The following is an 18,794-nucleotide window of genomic DNA, read 5'->3' as shown; positions in this document are numbered from 1 at the left end:
TTGATAATAACGCGCACTCTACCATACTAGACGGTCTTGCAGCCATAGGATGCGGACAACGATTTCAACTATGCCTCTGATTTTCTTGGAAATCGCAAGGCGCAGATTGGCATAGCTGGTACCAAATCATCACCATACGACCTCCCACTGAAAGGCACACCTCAGGGCTCCATCTTGTCTCCATTTTTATTCAATATCGGCCTCCGGAAACTAGTCCTCCAGCTGGAGACTGTACCAAACCTGGGCTGTGCCTTTTACGCGGACGATATTACGCTATGGGCAACAAAGGGCTCCTATGGAGAACGACAAGATGTACTGCAAACCGCTATAGACATGATTCAAGGCTACCTCACTGCTGCAGGCATGTCGTGCGCACCTAGCAAATCGGAATATTTGCAAATAAGACCCCCACGCACTCGGTCCAACCATGCACCCGCGCTGCAGCTAGAAATTGCCGGACAGATCATCAACAGGACCCCAGTAGCTCGAATATTAGGCATGCACGTGCAAGAAAACAACAGCGTAAAGACTGCAATAGGCAAACTCAAACACACCGTAAAGAGTATTGCATCCCTTATAGCTAGAATTGCGCGAAGTAATGATGGGATGACAGAGGCCGACACGGTACGCCTTGTACATGCCTTCGTTCTCAGCCGAGTCACGTTCGCTCTTCCCTTTCAATCAACACACAAGCCCGAAATAGAGCAGATTGACAGACTCATCAGAATTGCGTACAAAGCAGCATTGCGACTTTCGAACAGCACAAGCACAGAAAAACTCATGGGACTCGGCATTCATAATACGTATGAAGAATTGGCCGCCGCCACGCTAATCGCACAGCGAGAACGACTCACCACTACGCTCCAGGGAAGAACACTGCTACAGAGGCTGGGATACCCTCTCACCCCTCAATATTGTGGCGATGAGACAGTCATTGTACCCAAGCAAATACGTGATCAAATAATCGTGGAACCAGTTCCAAAAAACATGCACCCGCTCTACAACAAAAATCGCCGTCAAGCGCGAGCACGAAAACTCCTGCAGAGAAGTAGCGATCCAGACGCTTACTTTACCGACGTCAGTCTTTATCCCGCGCCACCACAAGGCTCCAGAAAACAAGCATATGCATCGGCAGTGACTAATCAAAGCAAAGTCGTGGCCTGCGCGTCCCTACGCACCAGATCAAGTGCCACCGCAGAGGCAGCAGCCATAGCCTTGGCAATCAGAGAAGCCGAAAGAAGGGGGCTCTCAGCGTATATTTTAACAGACTCACAAGCTGCATGTCGCTTATACCTTAGAGGCACACTTCCAAGGTGCGTCACTGATATTTTTGGGTCCATGTTGATGGAGGCACATGGCGTCACTTGGTGCCCAGGGCATGACGGCCTGGGGGGGAACGAGGAGGCAAACTGCGTAGCTCGCGGACTTACTGGCCGAGACGCAGGACTCTCCTCAGGACACCTCACAGGGCATCATGAAGAGCAAAGTGTAACAAGCAGGCAGATATTGGAAAACCAACGCCTTACAAGACGCACGTACGCCCCTCCACATCCGAACTTAAGCAGCCAACAAGCCCGGGATTGGCGCCGCCTCCAAACGAACACATACCCCCACATATCAAAACTACACGCAATTTTTCCACAGATATACACAACAGGGGTATCGTATGCCCATGTTGTAGTAACCACACAGCCACACTTACACACATAACCTACCAATGTACCGAGCGGCCAGCCAATGCAGTATCTAGGTTGGTGCGCTCACTACAAACACTCACAACGTGGTCTTGGGAGGCACGGCTTTCCGAGCTGGCACTGGGAAGCCAACTGGTGACCCTAGACCAGGCCCGGCGAGCCGCTGTGGCCAGTGGGGCTCTACAAGAGGGCTCCACCCGGGATTAGTCACGTAATTTTAATTCTTCAATAAAGTTTATTCTCTCTGTCTCTCTCTGTTTTTTTTTTTGTCACTGCAGAACTTATTGATATGGAATAGCCGAGGCTATATGGACCTCAAGCTCTCCACAGCAAAACAGTTCAAACAGAACGGTATATGAATTCGATGGCAACCGTCTTGATGAAATGTACGAAGCAGCAAGTTTCTGAAAAAGTTCTGTAGGAGCCACAACCTCATCATCAGTACAATATGCTGAAAGTGCTGAACAATTTTCTTCAAGAGACATAACTCGAAAAGAAGCTAAAAATTGATTTAATGTTTTGCTACATCGCCACCTTCTTCGTCGTAGTTAACAACACGTTCCCTCTCCTTTATTTTCAACCTTTTCCCTTTTCCTAACGCTCAATATCAGGCCGAAAATGGAATCAGGCCCCTAGGCTTTTCTGCCAAGGTGTTTGTCTTTCTGATCTAGACCAGTATGAGCCATGGGGGACGCTGAAGTTATTAGAGGCCGGAAACTTAATATTCCCGTATATTTATTGCAATAAGAGTAGCTTCCCATTATAAAGTACACTAAGAACTATTCATTGGCACAAGTTTTAACTAATCTTTTCATACAAACATCTTCTATATAAATGTTCGTCTTCAAAAAAAATGCGAGACAAATCTCAGCACTTTTTTTTTGCATTTTGGCCGTGTTTGCATTCAACTCCTCTTTAACAAAATAAGCGATGAATGTGTGCTGGAAGAAATAATACTTACCAACCCTGCCTTTGCAGTGAATGCGTATTTTTCGGTTAGGTTCAACTTCGTATACAGGACAGAACTCTGCCGGCAAAAAAAAGTACATAACTAAAAAATATCCCGTTTGTCCCGCCTGTGCGAATTAGTGCTAAAAGATCAGCGCAACATTGATGCCATGCAGGATGGACCGAGCTTCTCTGGTAGAGGATTTTGTTCCGAGCATACTTTACGGTAGCCACGGCGTGAGAACAGTGCGGATCGCGTAATAGCAGCGCTGATAAATGGCTACAAGACTGTGCGTGGCGTCACAAATACATAAGGGAGCATTCGTGGCGGTTATACTAGAAACCCCGCATACTTAAAGCCCCTATACATTATACGAAAGCTCCTATACGAAAGCCCTTAAATGCAAAGCCCCTACATGAAGTATAGGGGCTTTACGCGTACGTACATAGCTGCAGCGCTGCCAGTCAGGGAACATTTGAACAGTGCAGTGACGTCAGCGTTATGGCCGCACTATCCTTTTGCCAACTTAACACGCACCTCTCGCAGGCGCATTTACGGTCGTTTCTCCTCTTTCGAGCAGGTTTTCTCGTTCCACCTACAGCCTAAACTTCTCCACTCTCACAGTCAGAAAGAGTACACACGCAGCACTCTCGTGGTGCCCGTCTTGCCTCTATCAAATATAAGGACATGTTGTCACCAAAGGCGCTCACACCATGCCGGCAACGCGGCTGTGAGTGGGTGCGTCGCGAACGCGGTCAAATCGAATGTGAGACATCGTAGCCACGTGATGATGTTTCACTTTTGCGTGCGTGAGTGCATAGTCTACGCGATATAAAGCTGATAGGTGAATCGTGCCACTCGCTAGCATTGCGGTCTGAGCACTGCTTCTCGGCAAGAGCACACGTGGTGGGCGGACCCGATCATCACCGCCAGCGTCTGTTGAACTATTTGACGCGTGAACGCAAATATACATTTGATATGTGGGGTTGAACGTCCCAAAACCACCATATTATTATGAGAGACACCGTAGTGGAGGGCTCCGGAGGGCCTCCGTAGTGGAGGGCTCCGGTTCTTTAACGTGCACCCAAATCTGAGCACACGGGCCTACAACATTTCCGCCTCTATCGGAAATGCAGCCGCCACAGCCGGGATGCAAGAATATACATTTGCTGATTCTGAGAAGGCCCAGGTTCACTTCTGACTGTCGTGTTGCTGGTGTAACCATCGAACGTTTTGATGCGGTGGACGCCAAGCAGCATCTTCTTTGCATATAAAATAATTTGGCCAGCTTTCACTACTTGTGCAATGCTCGAGCCATATAGAAGCTTATCATTAACGTAACTCTTCTTCTTGGTCTGCTTCAAAGCAGATCAAGAAGATGTGTTACGTTAGTTTTGATTATAATAATTAGCTAGGCTTAATGAACATAACACTAAACCGTGTTGTCTTGATTGATAAGGTTTCAATTAACATGACTAAATATTTTCGCACCACCTGAATGGTCATGATTAGTATGGAGCTAACTGAAGTATAATTCTCATCAACTCGATTCAAATAATCGTTTTAATAAAGTATAATAATATTGTTACGGCACGTTATCGAGAGGAGAAAGCGTGGCACGTTATGTAAGCGTCGGCGAAGGTTCGCCCTCATTGAAGAAATGTGCGCTCCAGTTTCTATAAGGGCAGAAATAGCCACACCATGAACGTCAACGTCAAACAAACTTTGTCTCGTCAGAAGCGTCAAGCGAGGATTATTGGAGGGAGTCGAAAATGCAGCGTCACCTCCGGACACTGCACCGTTAACTTTACCGGGTAGGCAGGAGTGGGGTTGAATGGGGACGACGGCCTGTGCGAGACGACTGGCGACGTCCTGGAGGCGAACGCGACTGACGGCCATGCGGTGACAGAGATCGGCTATTGAACCTTCTGTAGTTGTTTGGCAAAGAAGGCTGCGCAGCAGATGCAAAGCGGGTGCTGTCCTGTCGGTAGTGAGGTTCAGATGACGTCCGAGATGGCGAGGAGCAGCGGTAATTGCAGTGACGGGTGACATGACCGCTACGGTGGCAATGAAAACAAAGTGGTCGATTGTCGGTGGTTCTCAACGCAGCAGGGCCGCGAGATCAGGCCGTAAACTACTGCTCGTGATAGGACGAGGGTGGACGCCATGGAGCTCGCTGCGGGCTGGGCAAAGCGCACACCGACTGAATACCTATGCTGGCGAGGTCTTGGTGAACGATGGCTTGAACCATGTTAGCACTGAGTGGGGTGGTGTCCCTTGCAGCGGTGTGAGCCGGAGCAGAGGCAATGGCTTCAACTTCGCGCCTTACAATTCGGGTCACCTGGTCCATTGAAACTAGAGGCGGTGGCTGTGTTCTTGCGCGGTCTTCGCAAGACGGCGTTGCAGTCGTATTCGGAAGGCGGACAAAAACGCTGTTAATCTGCCGGCTCTTCGCTTGCTCAAAGCGCCGACATTCCTTTATAATGGCGTCCACTGTAGAATAATTTTTGCAGATGAGGAGGTTGAATGCGTCTTCCGCAATTCCCTTAGGAATATGTCCGACCTTGTCAGCCTCCAGCATCTCGGCATTGACTTTGCGACACAATGCTACCATATCTTCTATATACCAGACGTACGACTCAGTCGGGGCCTGCGCCCGGGACGCGAGTATTTTGTTCGCAGTCATTGTTCTTCCAATCGGCTTCCCAAACAGGTCTAACATTTTCTCCCTGCACATTGCCCAACTCCGAAGTTCTGCTTTATGTTTCTCACACCACTATTTGGCGGTTTCCCCAAGATAGAACAACAGGTTCGTCAACATAGGAGTCGGGCCTCATCGGTATGGAGTATACTCACACGTTCGCACTCTGCCAGCCAATTTTCAACGTCCACTTCATCTGAATCGCTGGAACCACTAAGCATACCAGGATTCCATGGAGGTTCGAGCACGAAGGTTGTGGTCGCCGGAGGGGATGTAGTCACCGCATCATCTCCAGCCGCAGGAACACCAGGAGCAGATACAGATGCCGTATTTTCCGTCATTGTTGCGGAATGACGCTTCAAACGACGGCCGCTGCGAAGTTTCGTTGCGAGGCGGTTACCCAGCTCGTCCACCAAATGTAACGTGGCGAGATCTAGGCTTATATTATAGCACCCACACAGAATCGGCAGCAGAACAGGATGGTTGAGTTGCCTCTCGTGCAAGCGTCCAATGCACAGGCGTCTTCGTCATCTTCGCATAGTGTCACGCTTGCTCCTGTCGATGATGCGCCATAATAATATGGTTATACATAACATGCTAATGATCAACGACGTTGTAATTAGCATGGTTAGCATGGTAACTAGCAAGCTTTAGTTGGCACAGTCCTAGCTTTACATGGTTTCATTATGATAGTCTTATTATGTGGCGTAAATACCTTGGTGTTACCCCAACTTGGCTTAACTTGCTTGGTCATAGCATGTTCTTGCCTAACTGGCCAAGTATATCACACAATCAAATAGCTAATTATCCGGCCATCCGTGCTCTAGGGCTAGCAGACGATGAATAGGGCACGCACCGGCCAAGCGATGCGCTAGAATGTACAGGCCCACCATGATGATAAACTTTGGCCTTCAATTTAGCTGCCGTCAAGATGTTGTAAGGCGCTCGTGCAGAACTGATCTCAGAGGCCATCGTGCCGATTATTCCAAAGCACACTTTCGGCAGGTAATTAATGCTTAAAATGAATTGAAACAGTCCGTACTTTTAAAAATTGGTCACGAGGAAAAGTTTCTGACACCTTTATTCCATTGGTGCACTTACGAACTTTGTGAAACGAGAAACGAACGGAATAAGATGCCTCTGGTTTGAAAACACCACCCAATATATTCGACCGTGCTTGAGGCGATGCCGGCTTTCATCGTAACTAACGAAACGCAATGCACTGAGGGGTGTATTTGACTTTTTCGTGCTTATATTCAAAAGTGGTTGTCACCAGAACGTAGAAAGATCCCGAGTTTCGCCAAGCTCGGGCCATTCTGAATAGCACCCCAGAGATGTTTTTCATGCAACGCACAGCCGAAATCACGTCAATTTCTGCCGCCACAACTTAAGAATGCCACCTGCAAAGCAACTCATACCCTTACGAGAAAAGTAGCCACACTATGGCGCGGTTGGTGATGCAACATCATCAACTTTAGTCCGACTGATATTTGCATGCACATCGCCGTCGGTAACGAATATTCTATGCACTTGATACCGTAGCTGGAAGTTCCGTTAAAGCTGTACTTGTTAAGAGGGCCCATTTGCGATCACTTAATGAAAGATTGCCAATACTTCTCACACTGCCCACTAATTATTCATGGCGTTCCGGCACTTGCTTCATGAATTTGTCTGTTTGTGCGCTGAAAACCATTGAGGCAGGCAGAGTCCCTGTGCAGTGCTGTGTGCACATGTGAATCTTTAGGGATAGATTAATTCTGTCAAGAGGTGTTTGCCCAGGCGCCATGCCCCGCCATTACTCGAATGTAGTAACGCTAAGTTATTATGTAATAGCGCTCATACATAAAGCATGCATTAGTGCATGAAGCTAATGAGCCACCCACATCATTCGAGCAGCCACTTGAACTGGCACTAGCCACTGCAGAGAATTCTCTGGTCGGTTCGGTCCTGAGCATCATCGGCGAAGTCCAAGCTGTTACTGTATAGAACCACCTGTAAACGGCTCATGAACCAGACACACTTAGAGATGATTCCGCTACCTTTATACACAAGAGATGGACATTCAATATCCATGTTGGACGCTATCACGGTTGTAGTACTGAACGTGGAGTGTAAGTGTAGCAACTCATGGACTTCCCCTCTAATGCGGAGGACTTGCTTAGGCTCATACTCAGGCTCTTGAACCTCAAAGGTGGGCTTAGCGAGAGCAATCTCCTTCCACTCTATCATGCATTTTTCATGAGGCACAATAGTTATGTTGCATCGACATGGAGCTGACCCAAAATTGAAGAGGCGAAAATCGGCAGGCTGATGAGCAAAAGCATAGAACGCGTTCTTGGCCTCCCTCTCCACGCAAGCACCCAGAGGCTCCAACAAATGTGCATGCGCAACTCACTCGGAAGTGATCGAGGTCCAGCACTTGGCTCAGGTCAAGCTAAAATTGTTGTCGAAGGCTGATAGACACATCTTGAAATGCATATACTGCTGCACTACAGAGATTAACCAGCCTAAAGTGACTCCACCACCCTCAATCAGCAGCATGTTTGTCGCAGCTCCACTTCCTAGAACTAGGGCTCGACTTCATAGAAACGGCCGGGCACCTTGAATGGGCCTTCGTACGGAGGCGTAAGTGAAGGCCTGGTGTATTCTCGTCGCACAAGACATGATTTGATGAAGAAAGGTCTTTGCTTACAAAGCAATCATAAGTGGAACATAGTCGGGCAGGCGTAGGGCCCTGGCGTCGACATAAGTCCTAAATGTTCACGTATACTCAGGCCGTGACATGTCGGTTGTAGTAGAAGCGAGAAATTTCATAGGTTGGCGGAGGGGGTTGCCGTACATCATTTCGGTTGCTATGCATCCGAGGTTTTCTTGAATCACTAAGCGAATTCCGAGCAGCACGAGGGAAGATCATCAGCCCAATAAGTTCTAGCCTCACGAGCAATGAGTTGATGTCGCAACTGTCGGTGAAGTTGTTCGGTCGATTCTTTTGTGGAAGGGTGTATGAAGTTTTATGAATGTGAATTACGCTGATAGTATGTGTCCGTGTTCACAACAACTCCGACTCAAATTTTTGCAGCCGTGGTCCATCGTTGCAGCAGTGGGGCACATGAGGCGAGAGATTTATCCGCAAGGAAAGCTGATGTCACGTATGATGCCGTGATGTTGTGTAGCGGGAACGCCTTTGGCCAGCGTGTGTAGTGGTCGCAAGTGAGGATGTAGCTCGTTCGTCACGATGAGAGAAGCGGGCTGACGAAGGCGATGCGAATATGGTCGAATCGTCAATGTGGTGAGCGCAATTGCTGAAGCGGTGATCAGGTGTGTCGCGACCTCTTTGCATGCTGGAAATGCAAGCACTCACTAGTCCAATTCTGGACGTCCTTCGTTGATTTCAGGACACACAAAATGAGGGGTAACACGTTGTGTGGCGCGCATGCCTGGGTGACTTGCTTTGAGAAGCTTTGAGAAACTTTGACGTCAATATGAAGAAGGCACAAATGGGCGGTTGTGGCTGGAAGATACATCGCACGCAATTGTACCCGAGGAGAATGGCAGCAGCGCATCAGTCTGTGAAAGATAACTGGTGCTCGTACGGAAGCCACGCAGTTCACTGTCGGAATGTTGCGAGTATACAATTGCTTTGAAGTACACAACATCAGAATTTGCGGAAGAACGTCGGCAGCAGCATTGACAGGGTTTTCTGTAAACCTGAGATCGACAGTGAGTCGTGAAATGAAGCTAATATGGCAAATTGAACGCGGCGTGCAAGCACTGCCGTATTTCATTGAAAAAATGTCAGAGGCTTGTGATCAATTAGTACGTGGAACACCGTACCTTCAGTTGGTGGTGGAATTCACAGATTCCGAAGTAGATGGTGAGAAGTTCACAGTCGAACGTGCTGTAACAAGTTTAGGCAGGCTTTCGTTTTTGGAAAATAAATCTAACGGACACCACGAGTCTTGCTGGAATTGCTTTAGGATGGCACCAATGGCGATCGAGAAAGCGTCGATGATTGGCCGCTTCGGTGCGTTGAGCAGCACATGCACGAGAAAAATCACGTCAATAACAGCACTTTTAGCCTTCTCAAGCACTGTGTCAGCTATATTTGTGCACTTCAGAGGAGCTGGCGGTGCTTTGGTTGACTTAAGCATATCGGTGAGTGGCTAAAGAATCCGGGTCCCACGGGGTAGGGAGTGGCTATGAAAGTTCAGCATTCCGAGGTACTCGCATAGTTTGTGAAGTCACGTTGGGCAAGGAAAATTGTGCACGCCTTGAACTAAAGAGGTAGCTGCCTTTGATTTCGATGCTGCCAATGCTGCCGACAAATTCGATGCTGCCGACACCAAGAACACACTTCACTGTGCTAAGGGTCAAGCCACTCTTGAGAAAACCAATCACAGATGAACGACGTGCTCTTCAGGTGAAAAACTAGCCACAATGATGTCATCGAGGTAGGTGACGATGAAGTGTAAGCTGCGAGTGGCGTCATTGATGAATCGTTGGAATGCATCGGTAGCGTTCTTCATCTCGAAAGGCGTGCGGACGTACTGGAAAAGACCAAAAGGTATTGCTATGGCAGCCTTTAGCATACCCGATGACTCTACATGAATGTGACGGTAGGCTTTGACCAGATAACCCTCAGTGAACACCGACGTTCCAGCTAGTGTGGCCGCGAAATCATGAATATGACAATGCGGATATTATAGCCGTTTAATGCACGATAGCCTCCACAATTGCACCACTGACCGGGATCGCGGATTCAGTACCATGTGCAGAATGGATGACCAGCTTCTTGACGATGGGCGAATAATGCTTGGTTTCAGCGTATACTCAATCTCCCTGTGTGCTGTAGCAAGGCAGTCACCAGCAAGATGTCGTGGCTTGCTGAATACTGGAGGTCTAGTAGTTGCAATGTGGTGCGTGACATTGTGTTGACCGGTTGTTTTAAATTGTTGATATTTGTCAGTTCTGGGTAATCAGATAAACTGATGCAAACAAACATAATTCATAGTTGGGAGCCATGAGCACAGGGGCCAACACAAGTGCTAAGATTCCCTGCAAGTACAACTGGTAGCACAGTCCGCAAAGCAATACGAGCGGATGTCCACTTTCAGGCCGAAGTACGCAAAAAAGTCCGCTTCAAGTATGGTGAAGCCTACATCCACGAAAATGAAGATCCAATGAAATACGCAGCGCAATTTCGAGTCGATGGTTAGGAAGCACTTTTCAAAAATGGCGATTGTGAAACTGTTCTCAGCTTGTAATCTTCTCCGTATGTTGCCGATAGAGACGCGAGGCTGGAATAACGCTCACCTTGGCACCAATGTGGACCAGGAAACAACGTCCTGTTATTCTGCGTGATGGCTAGAACCGACGGCTAGGTGTCACTGTGGCGTCCCACGAGTCACTCACCTCCATTAAAGACTCGCATTTGTGTTTTCTTGCCAGTAGCAAGGTTCCCGGTATTTAATAGCACTGAGGCCCAAAGCGAGTGCAGCCCCAGCACTAGCCACCACGATTGCCGTGGGAAGGGCGAGGTGTCGGAGTCCGGATCACAGTGATGAAGCCAGTGAGTTGGTTCACTTTCTCTTCGAGTAGAGAGTACCGCGCTTCGGTTTCGGGTGCCTTGGTGGTCACTGACACAACAGTGGGGCCAGCGGGGGAGTAATCGTATAGACGGTTGGCGAGCTTCGCTAACTTCTCTAATTGCAACTCGCCAGCAGCAGCCAAGACAGGAACAAAGTTTTTGGGTGGGAGTTGTAAAAAAAAAAACGCGCGAAGCAGCCGACCTTAGCAGTCCTGCGTACCGTCACCTAGATGCCGGTGCATTCAATAGAGCAATGGAGTGGAGGAGTTGCTGCAGGTGGCTGCGTTTTGAAACCGTTTTGTACGTCAAAATATTGCCTTTAAGATGTTCGTATGGCTCAGATGAACGCGTCACGCTTAAAACGTCGTTGACCTCATCCACCGCTTCCGATGGAAGCGCCCAGACGACATGCAAACTTCAAACGTTGTTAAGTGGCGCGGTACAAGTATAACTGCGCTTCTTCATTAGTAAACCATACCACTGGGCTCTTCGGCCAAAATGGACCCAGCCGCACCAGCATGTTGGAAATTGCTTTCATGTCTACGGTGAGGACTTGATTCTCGTTTCCCACTGTTGACTGCAGTTGCTGTAGTCATGTGCCGCTGTTCGCTCTCGGACTCATGTTACTAGTCATCATGTCCGAGTCACTAAGCTGTAGCGACTAGACTTACGATGCCTATATACCAACGCGTGAAGGAGAGTGGCGGAATGTACGTCAGCAAATGATGAATGGAGGGAGAGCGAGCATGATTATTGCGCGTGGATTCCGCCACGCGGTGCGGTGGCTGTAAGCGGGAGTGCATTAAAGGGGTATGGTAGAGCAAATAGTATATGTCAGTTTTAGCCTCATATTTGAGAGACGTCTGCATGTGTTCTCGTAAAATTTTACGTGCTAACAAAATATATGCCGCTAGGTATAAAGTGAAACCACTTTTTATGCCTAGGTTACCTATATATTCTTCCTGTGGCCCACTTCCAAATTTTTAAGTAGGTTTACTTGTTCAATGTAGTTTTCCTCCGCAGCCACAGAAAAACAGTAAAATTATATTCAGCCGTGTTATTGTGGCGACTCATAGGTTGCACCTGAACTAAAATATGTTACAATTTTTGTGAAGTTTTCGTGAAAAATATAATTACTCCGTGTACAAAGCAACAGAAGGTTCATATTGTGTATTTTTTTAGATTTTCATTTTTTATTAAATCAGCACTTGTTTTAGTTCCAATCGTTTCTTGTTGTATTTCGCGCATACAGAGTTTCATAAATATTGATTCGATACTTTTTGCCGAAAACGTACATTGAAGTTGAAAACATTCATTAAAAAACTAAATTTTACAAAACCAATCTTCGCGCGCATACTGCTTACGTCAGATAGCACGCAGTGCGCACTGGCATTGCATCTAAAACACTGGGAGCGGTGATAGATTTGTTCTTAATAGGTTTGTTCCTCCACAGGTTTGTTCTTAATCTGGTGGCAAAATTTCATATTAGATTTTTGTTGAACGTTCTCCTTAAGTACACGGGATTCTCCTTAAATGCACGGGATTTTCCCTAAGTGCACAGGATTTGTTGCTCTGTAAGCGATAGCGGGGGCGCGCGACTACACGCTCGTATTGGACGTTGGGTGCAGTCAGATCTCGTGACCTATGTCGTTGCATCAGAGTAAGGGCGTTTTCATCACTTCGCAGTGGTCTCAGTCGATCATAGTGACCCACCGCTGTGCTCTGCCTTGGTTAGACAGCTTTCAGCAGCGGTGGCTGAGTAAATTACATTCGCCATAGCAATGAAGGGCCCATCGCGTCTAACTTTCTTACAGACTGGCTTTCCGCAGCTAGGGCTCTCGCCTCGGGCTCGATCTCGCGGGAGGCAGCGGTGATGCTCGGCTGCGACGGGGCTGTGGATTTCACACCGTAACATGGTTTCCGGCCCACATTGGGACCAACGTACATCCATATGTTCCCAACGCCAAAAAAGTTTTGCCCATGACCGTGTGCGAGGTATCGCTCACCGCGGCGGTTACGGTGGATTTGCAGCGGGATGCTGGAAGGTACTGGAGCTCACTCCTCACTTTTCACGCGGTCATCAGCCATTATCTTCTCTCTCGATGGTCATTTCAAATTCCTCATCCTAAATTTACTCGACCACAATCATCAGCCTTCAAGATGCTCCAAACGGAGCCTTTCGCTTCGCGGGTCAGGTTCTGTCACCTCTCGCCAACGATCCAACCGCGTTGTCCGGACTGCGGAGATGCTTGTTGCTATTTACCTCCCATGTTCTGCCAATGTTCTACGTTTCGTGACGCCTATTTCTGCAAGAGGAGAACGGGAGAGAAGCTCTAAACAGTGGTGACCTCTCGGTTCAACTTCGGACTGTCCAGAGGGCCGGCGAGAAGGTGGAGGGCTATGATCTCTCAGTCCCTACGTGGGAGTGGCCCGCGACTGCTATTGAATCAACCTATAAGGGGGCGTCAGAACACAGTTCCTCAGGACCACAATAAAGTTATTTTCCTGTCGGTCGGTCTACAAGAAATAATGCGGAGCTGAGTCATGTCAGTATCACTTGCACGTTTTTTAAGGAAGCCAGTTAAAAGTTTTCAGAGGACATTCTCGGCCTGAAAAAACGTGCATGGTTTTTATTTGAATAACAATGAACTGCTCGTAAGTAAAATGAGCGCTTCTATCCCGCCTGCTCTGAAAATGTTGCCTGATGATACGAAGCTTTTGGATATTTTCACGTGCTAGCATATACAACAATGTGCTCACAACTAAGAAATAGATACCCCAGCATTTACCTCGAAGTACTCCAGGAAACCTATTGCGCTATTTTATGAAGTGTGTACATTCGGCTGCGACATTCACTGTGAAAATTATATCATGAAACACTCTACTGCTATAAATTTGACCATGATCTACAAGTTTGGCAGAACGCCATAGCTGTTCGTAGTTTACGTGGTTAAGTTCGACGCACTGAGCGTGAAAAAAAACCTTCGCTTTTACCAATACTTACAGTTGGGCGAATGAAGACATGTTTTGGGCTTAATCGGAAGCATTGAAATCCTAACGGCATGATGTTTATGGAACCTTGAAGATGACGCTGACTATGACCGATAATATCAGACATTCTTAAGCAATTCTGATGTCAAGGAAACCATTGCAATGCATCAAAACAAGCACGGCGAGATTAAATGGAGCAATCTCGGCAGCTGAAGGAGTGGTCGCGAGAGCACCTGCATCAGAATATATAACCACAGCACCTCGCTGCCCTCTCCCAATCAGACGTGTATAGAACGAGCGTAGTAAGGCAGCATTTTTGGTATTTTTAGGAAGAATAGTGCTTGCACTGGGATAATGAAATTATAACCATGTATCGAACATCAGCGTTTCCATATAGCGTGCCGCAAGAAGCTTATGGCAGCTGAATCTAATTAATGAGTCCATTCTCCGTCAAGTTCAGCCTGTAACAGAACAATACTTTAGGTATCTGGATTTTTTTTATCCATCAACGAATTACTGGGGAAATAATGACATGAAAAGGAGGATCCCATTGTTCGTTTCAAAATCACACAAATATTATACGCAACAAATCAAAGCGAGTATTACCATTCATTTCTGTTTCAAGTATACTCATGTGAGAAACGAAAATCGACCCAAGTAACAGGAAACAAAAAAATTGTACTTCCCCAGTTCAATTACTGTTGCAGGTCCAGGTGGTGAAGCTACTCATAAATGTTGCACGTTTTGCCAAGCATTACAGTGAGCTAAGTTCTGAATATTGCGGTTGCAGCAAGAAACCTCCGCAATTAAGAATATTTCGACGGTGCCACCGTTCAAAAAAATGAACGAATACATACCATATTCGTATTTATTGGCAAAACACAGTCGAGAAACTGCAATAAATTAAATCATATTGGTTAATGGGGTGATATGTAAAGAAAACAATGTAACTACAAATTACATCTCTCAATAAATTCGAAACATTACCTGCGATTTCCACGTATATCTTTACACTCGGAGGTAACGAGGGTAATAGTTGCGTCACGGTATCATAATTGTAACAGTGCTCACCTGCTCACCCCAAATAGCTTTTCCGATAAATACGAGTACACTAGAGAAAACTCTGCCAGTAGTGTCTATAGTGGTACCAAAGACACCACTTCACCACTTTGGCCAGCAGGAATGATTGGTAGTACACAAATTCTAATCTTCGTTCTTGCGGCTTCGTTTGGATCCGTGTAACCTGAATTCGCTTAGCTACGAGACGAAGTTCAACAAACGTTCAGCAGTTACGCTTCAACATCTTGACCTATTTAGGCTCACCAATTAATGTCGGCTCAAAAAGTTCTGATAGGTCAGTTCTTTTATTCAAAACGGAACCAAATACACACCACTAAACAAAGCCACCCGTGCATTCAAAGGCGCAAACGCGAAAACTAGAAAAACTAGTGTATTACCCAGCCTTTCCATGACATATGAACAATCGCAGGGCCGAATTCCCTTCTAGTTAACTTCGGGAAATTATCAGGCTGACTTGTAGATTTAGGTAGCACTCGCACTCGTACATTGGGAGAGGGCCGTGCACTGTGGTGCGTCATAGCACGCCAAACAACACCAGATAGTCGGTATTGCTGGACCCCTGTACTAGGACGTGCATCCCAATCACACCATCATTTGAGCTTGTTAATCAGCCCGTTAGTATGACACACATTTGATATTTACTGCTGGGATAGAAAAACCAAGCCCTCCTGCGCAGAAAACGCCGCATAGTCGCACTGTACGCTGAAACGTTGGCTCTAGAAAGCCTCATGAACTCGATCTGCCCGCGCTCAGTGCGATAAAAGAATGGGGATAGCTTTTTTTTTTTTACTCATGATGTAGGGTCGTTTGAAAAACACGGCACACAAATTATAAGAACGCCATTCTATATCCTCCATTAGCGAGCGGCAGTCTTGGAGCTCGAGGTCAAACGTCATCAATTCACACACAAAAAAAATTGGCCTCGTATCTGCATGTTACAGTGCAGATGTCATCGACAGACGATAGTCTTGCGTCTGGAGAGAGTGAACAAACGTTAATTTGATGTTCTGCTAAAAAAATCTGTGAATAGTATTCTGAAGGCGCTGCATTAGAGTGCCTCGAGCGTACAGCGGAGGCGAGCGAGCGCTTTAAGTCACGTCACACGTGAGACATGAGCGCTATCTGGCAGTTATCTTGGACAACGAAGCACGTGGCACGCTTGCCCATCTCTGAGGCGATAAGGTGTAGAACGCAAGGCAACGGGTAGGTGCCACCACCGTGTCGTCTTAGCAAAGCCTTTTCGTGCAAGCGTTGCATTGTCAGCGCAGCGTGATATACGCTACGTTCTTTAGAATTACTTATGTATGCCGTTTTTAGTAAACAGACGCACATACAGAATATTGACGTGCTGTTATGGTGCCTCATATATACGCAATAGTTGCTTTGTTTAATTGACAATTGCACATGTATTAACGCTAAATCCTGAGCAATACTGGTGGGTGCTGCGGGTGGTGTCGGTCATTTGGAGTAGCACTTGGCGCCATTTAGCCCTTCAAGGTGTCTTTAAGGGTGGACAGACAGACAGACAGACAGACAGACAGACAGACAGACAGATGGACCAAACTTTTTGAGTCAAAAGTCCCCAAGAAAGACTATCTTCAGTAAGAGGTGCCGTTGCATAGCATTAACCGATGGATGGATTGATGTATCCGGTTGTGCCCTTTAGATCGGGCGGTGGCTCACTTCACCTAGCCATAAAGTACTATCACTATGTGTTGAAGAATTGAATTTCACTCGCGCCTTCATTGTAGCCAGCAATCAGTGGCCCGCAATACTCCTGTTCTGGTCTCAAACAGCAGAGAACTACCCCGAGAATCATCGTATAAGTTTTCTTTTGCAATTTCCTGCATGAAAGTTTGGTAGGTCTCCAGTGAAGATTTCGCAAGCATTCCCATCCTCCACATGTCCCTTTTTGTTTTCTTCACCTTCTTCTTAACCGATGTTTCCTTATGGCTTGGTATTCTGCTGTTGTCTACTCTCTTGGCAGTTTTCGACTTCACTTCCTCCATTTAGTATCAATATTTTTCATGTACAAGTACCTGAAAACTTTCCTAGCGCAACGCGCCTCTCCCATTTTTCCCAATCGCTCCGCAAATTCTGCCTTGCTGCTAGCTTCTTTGCACTCAAACGATGTCCATCCCATGTCACCCTGTTCCTCATTATTTGGGGTGTTCCGTGTGCTCCAAAGCAAGTCTACCTATGCAACGTTGTTTAATTTCCAATATTGCTTGAACCGCCAATCTCACGCACAAGACCGTATTACCGAATGTCGAACCCGGAACCATCACACCTTTCTAAACCCCTCTCCCAACGTCATACCTATTGTAGTTCCACAGTGCCCTATTTTTCATAACCGCTGAATTCCTGTCACCCTTTGTCATTGCGTATCTCTCGCGCTCCCTTAGGTACTCAACCCCGTTGTTTACCATACGAATAAATACTTGTATTTATCCTCTATTTCTAGCTTGACATTTTGTATCTTATGCTCACTGCCTTCGTTATCATAAATATCATCACTGCCAATGTTTTCCTACTGAACTTCAAGTTTAACCTGTCTCCCTCATTAGCGCAGATGTCTATCAATCCCTGGAGATCTTCTTTGTTATCGCCCCGCCGCGGTGGTCTAGTGGCTAAGGTACTCGGCTGCTGACCCGCAGGGCGCGGGTTCGAATCCCGGCTGCGGCGGCTGCATTTCCGATGGAGGCGGAAATGTTGTAGGCCCGTGTGCTCAGATTTGGGTGCACGTTAAAGAACCCCAGGTGGTCTAAATTTCCGGAGCCCTCCACTACGGCGTCTCTCATAATCATATAGTGGTTTTGGGACGTTAAACCCCACATATCAATCAATCAATCTTCTTTGTTATCGACCATTATTACTATGTCATCTGCATACACCAATGTTGGCAATGACTGCTCAACGTGTGTCGCTTTCTTGGCAAAAAGAGAGGCTGAATCCGAATTGACTCGCCACTACTTTGCTTGTAGTCCCTGTAGATATAAAATAAATAACAAATGTGACAAGAGACATCACTGTCGAAGCCCGCGTTGTACTTATATAAACTCGGATGCCCGTTCTTCATATTTTTAACCAATACACAGTTGAACGCCTTCTGGTTTGAACTTCGCGAAGCTGCCCACGCGCCGAGTAGTCGTCGCCCAGCCACGCTCACTGGCGAAGACATGATCACCGTGGCGAGGTTCCCTGATATGGCGCGAGCCAAGGACGAGCGAGGAAATTCCTGCACCTTTGCGGGGGGGGGGGGGGGCAGTGACAAGTGAAGTGCGCGTTTGCGAAGTCCGCTACTCAATCCATATCGCAAGTCGAAGAAGAAGTAGGAAGCAAGGTGACGTATTGGGCTGGTTGTTTTTTCCTCCACGGGTACTGCGACATACGAAGTAAGAAAGCAGGCCCAAAACGAAGTGCACAGTGCAAGAACAACACAATGCGGAACGCCGCAACAGAATGCGTAAGCGTAGACATGCCTGTCCAGTGAAGGCTCTCCTTGAATATTCAAAAGAAAATGGAATGATGCAGAACGATAGAGCGGGCAGAAGTGACCGAGTTGGGACCGAGTGAAAAATGTGGTCAGGACGGGGAAGTGGTGGCCGGCAAAACTTCTGCACTAAGGTCACTAAGGGCTCCTACCTGCAGGCATGGCCGCTTCTCGTCATTTCTTGTTGACCAGGATAGCCCTACGTTTCTGGCTTGTTGAATTGTTATTCCAAATATGTTATTTTTATTCTTATTTGTTATTTGAAAGAATACCTCTTGTCTTTTTGAAGTGTCATATAT

General features: G+C 47.0%; 1 protein-coding gene across 1 annotated transcript in view; it reads right to left on the bottom strand.

The window, feature by feature from the left end:
- LOC142769202 (uncharacterized) overlaps positions 1-18,794 on the bottom strand; it is a 35,841-nt gene that overhangs the window by 9,171 nt on the left and 7,876 nt on the right. The window contains exons 5-6 of the mRNA XM_075872225.1: positions 14,780-14,815; positions 2,656-2,721 (exon numbers count right to left, since the gene is read on the bottom strand). Of these exons, the coding sequence (XP_075728340.1) occupies positions 2,656-2,721; positions 14,780-14,815 (102 nt within the window). The remainder of the gene's footprint in view (positions 1-2,655; positions 2,722-14,779; positions 14,816-18,794) is intronic.

The sequence above is a fragment of the Rhipicephalus microplus genome, chromosome 8, assembly GCF_043290135.1.
Source record: "Rhipicephalus microplus isolate Deutch F79 chromosome 8, USDA_Rmic, whole genome shotgun sequence".
Lineage (NCBI taxonomy): Eukaryota > Metazoa > Arthropoda > Arachnida > Ixodida > Ixodidae > Rhipicephalus > Rhipicephalus microplus.
This window is presented reverse-complemented; position numbering and strand designations above follow the sequence as displayed.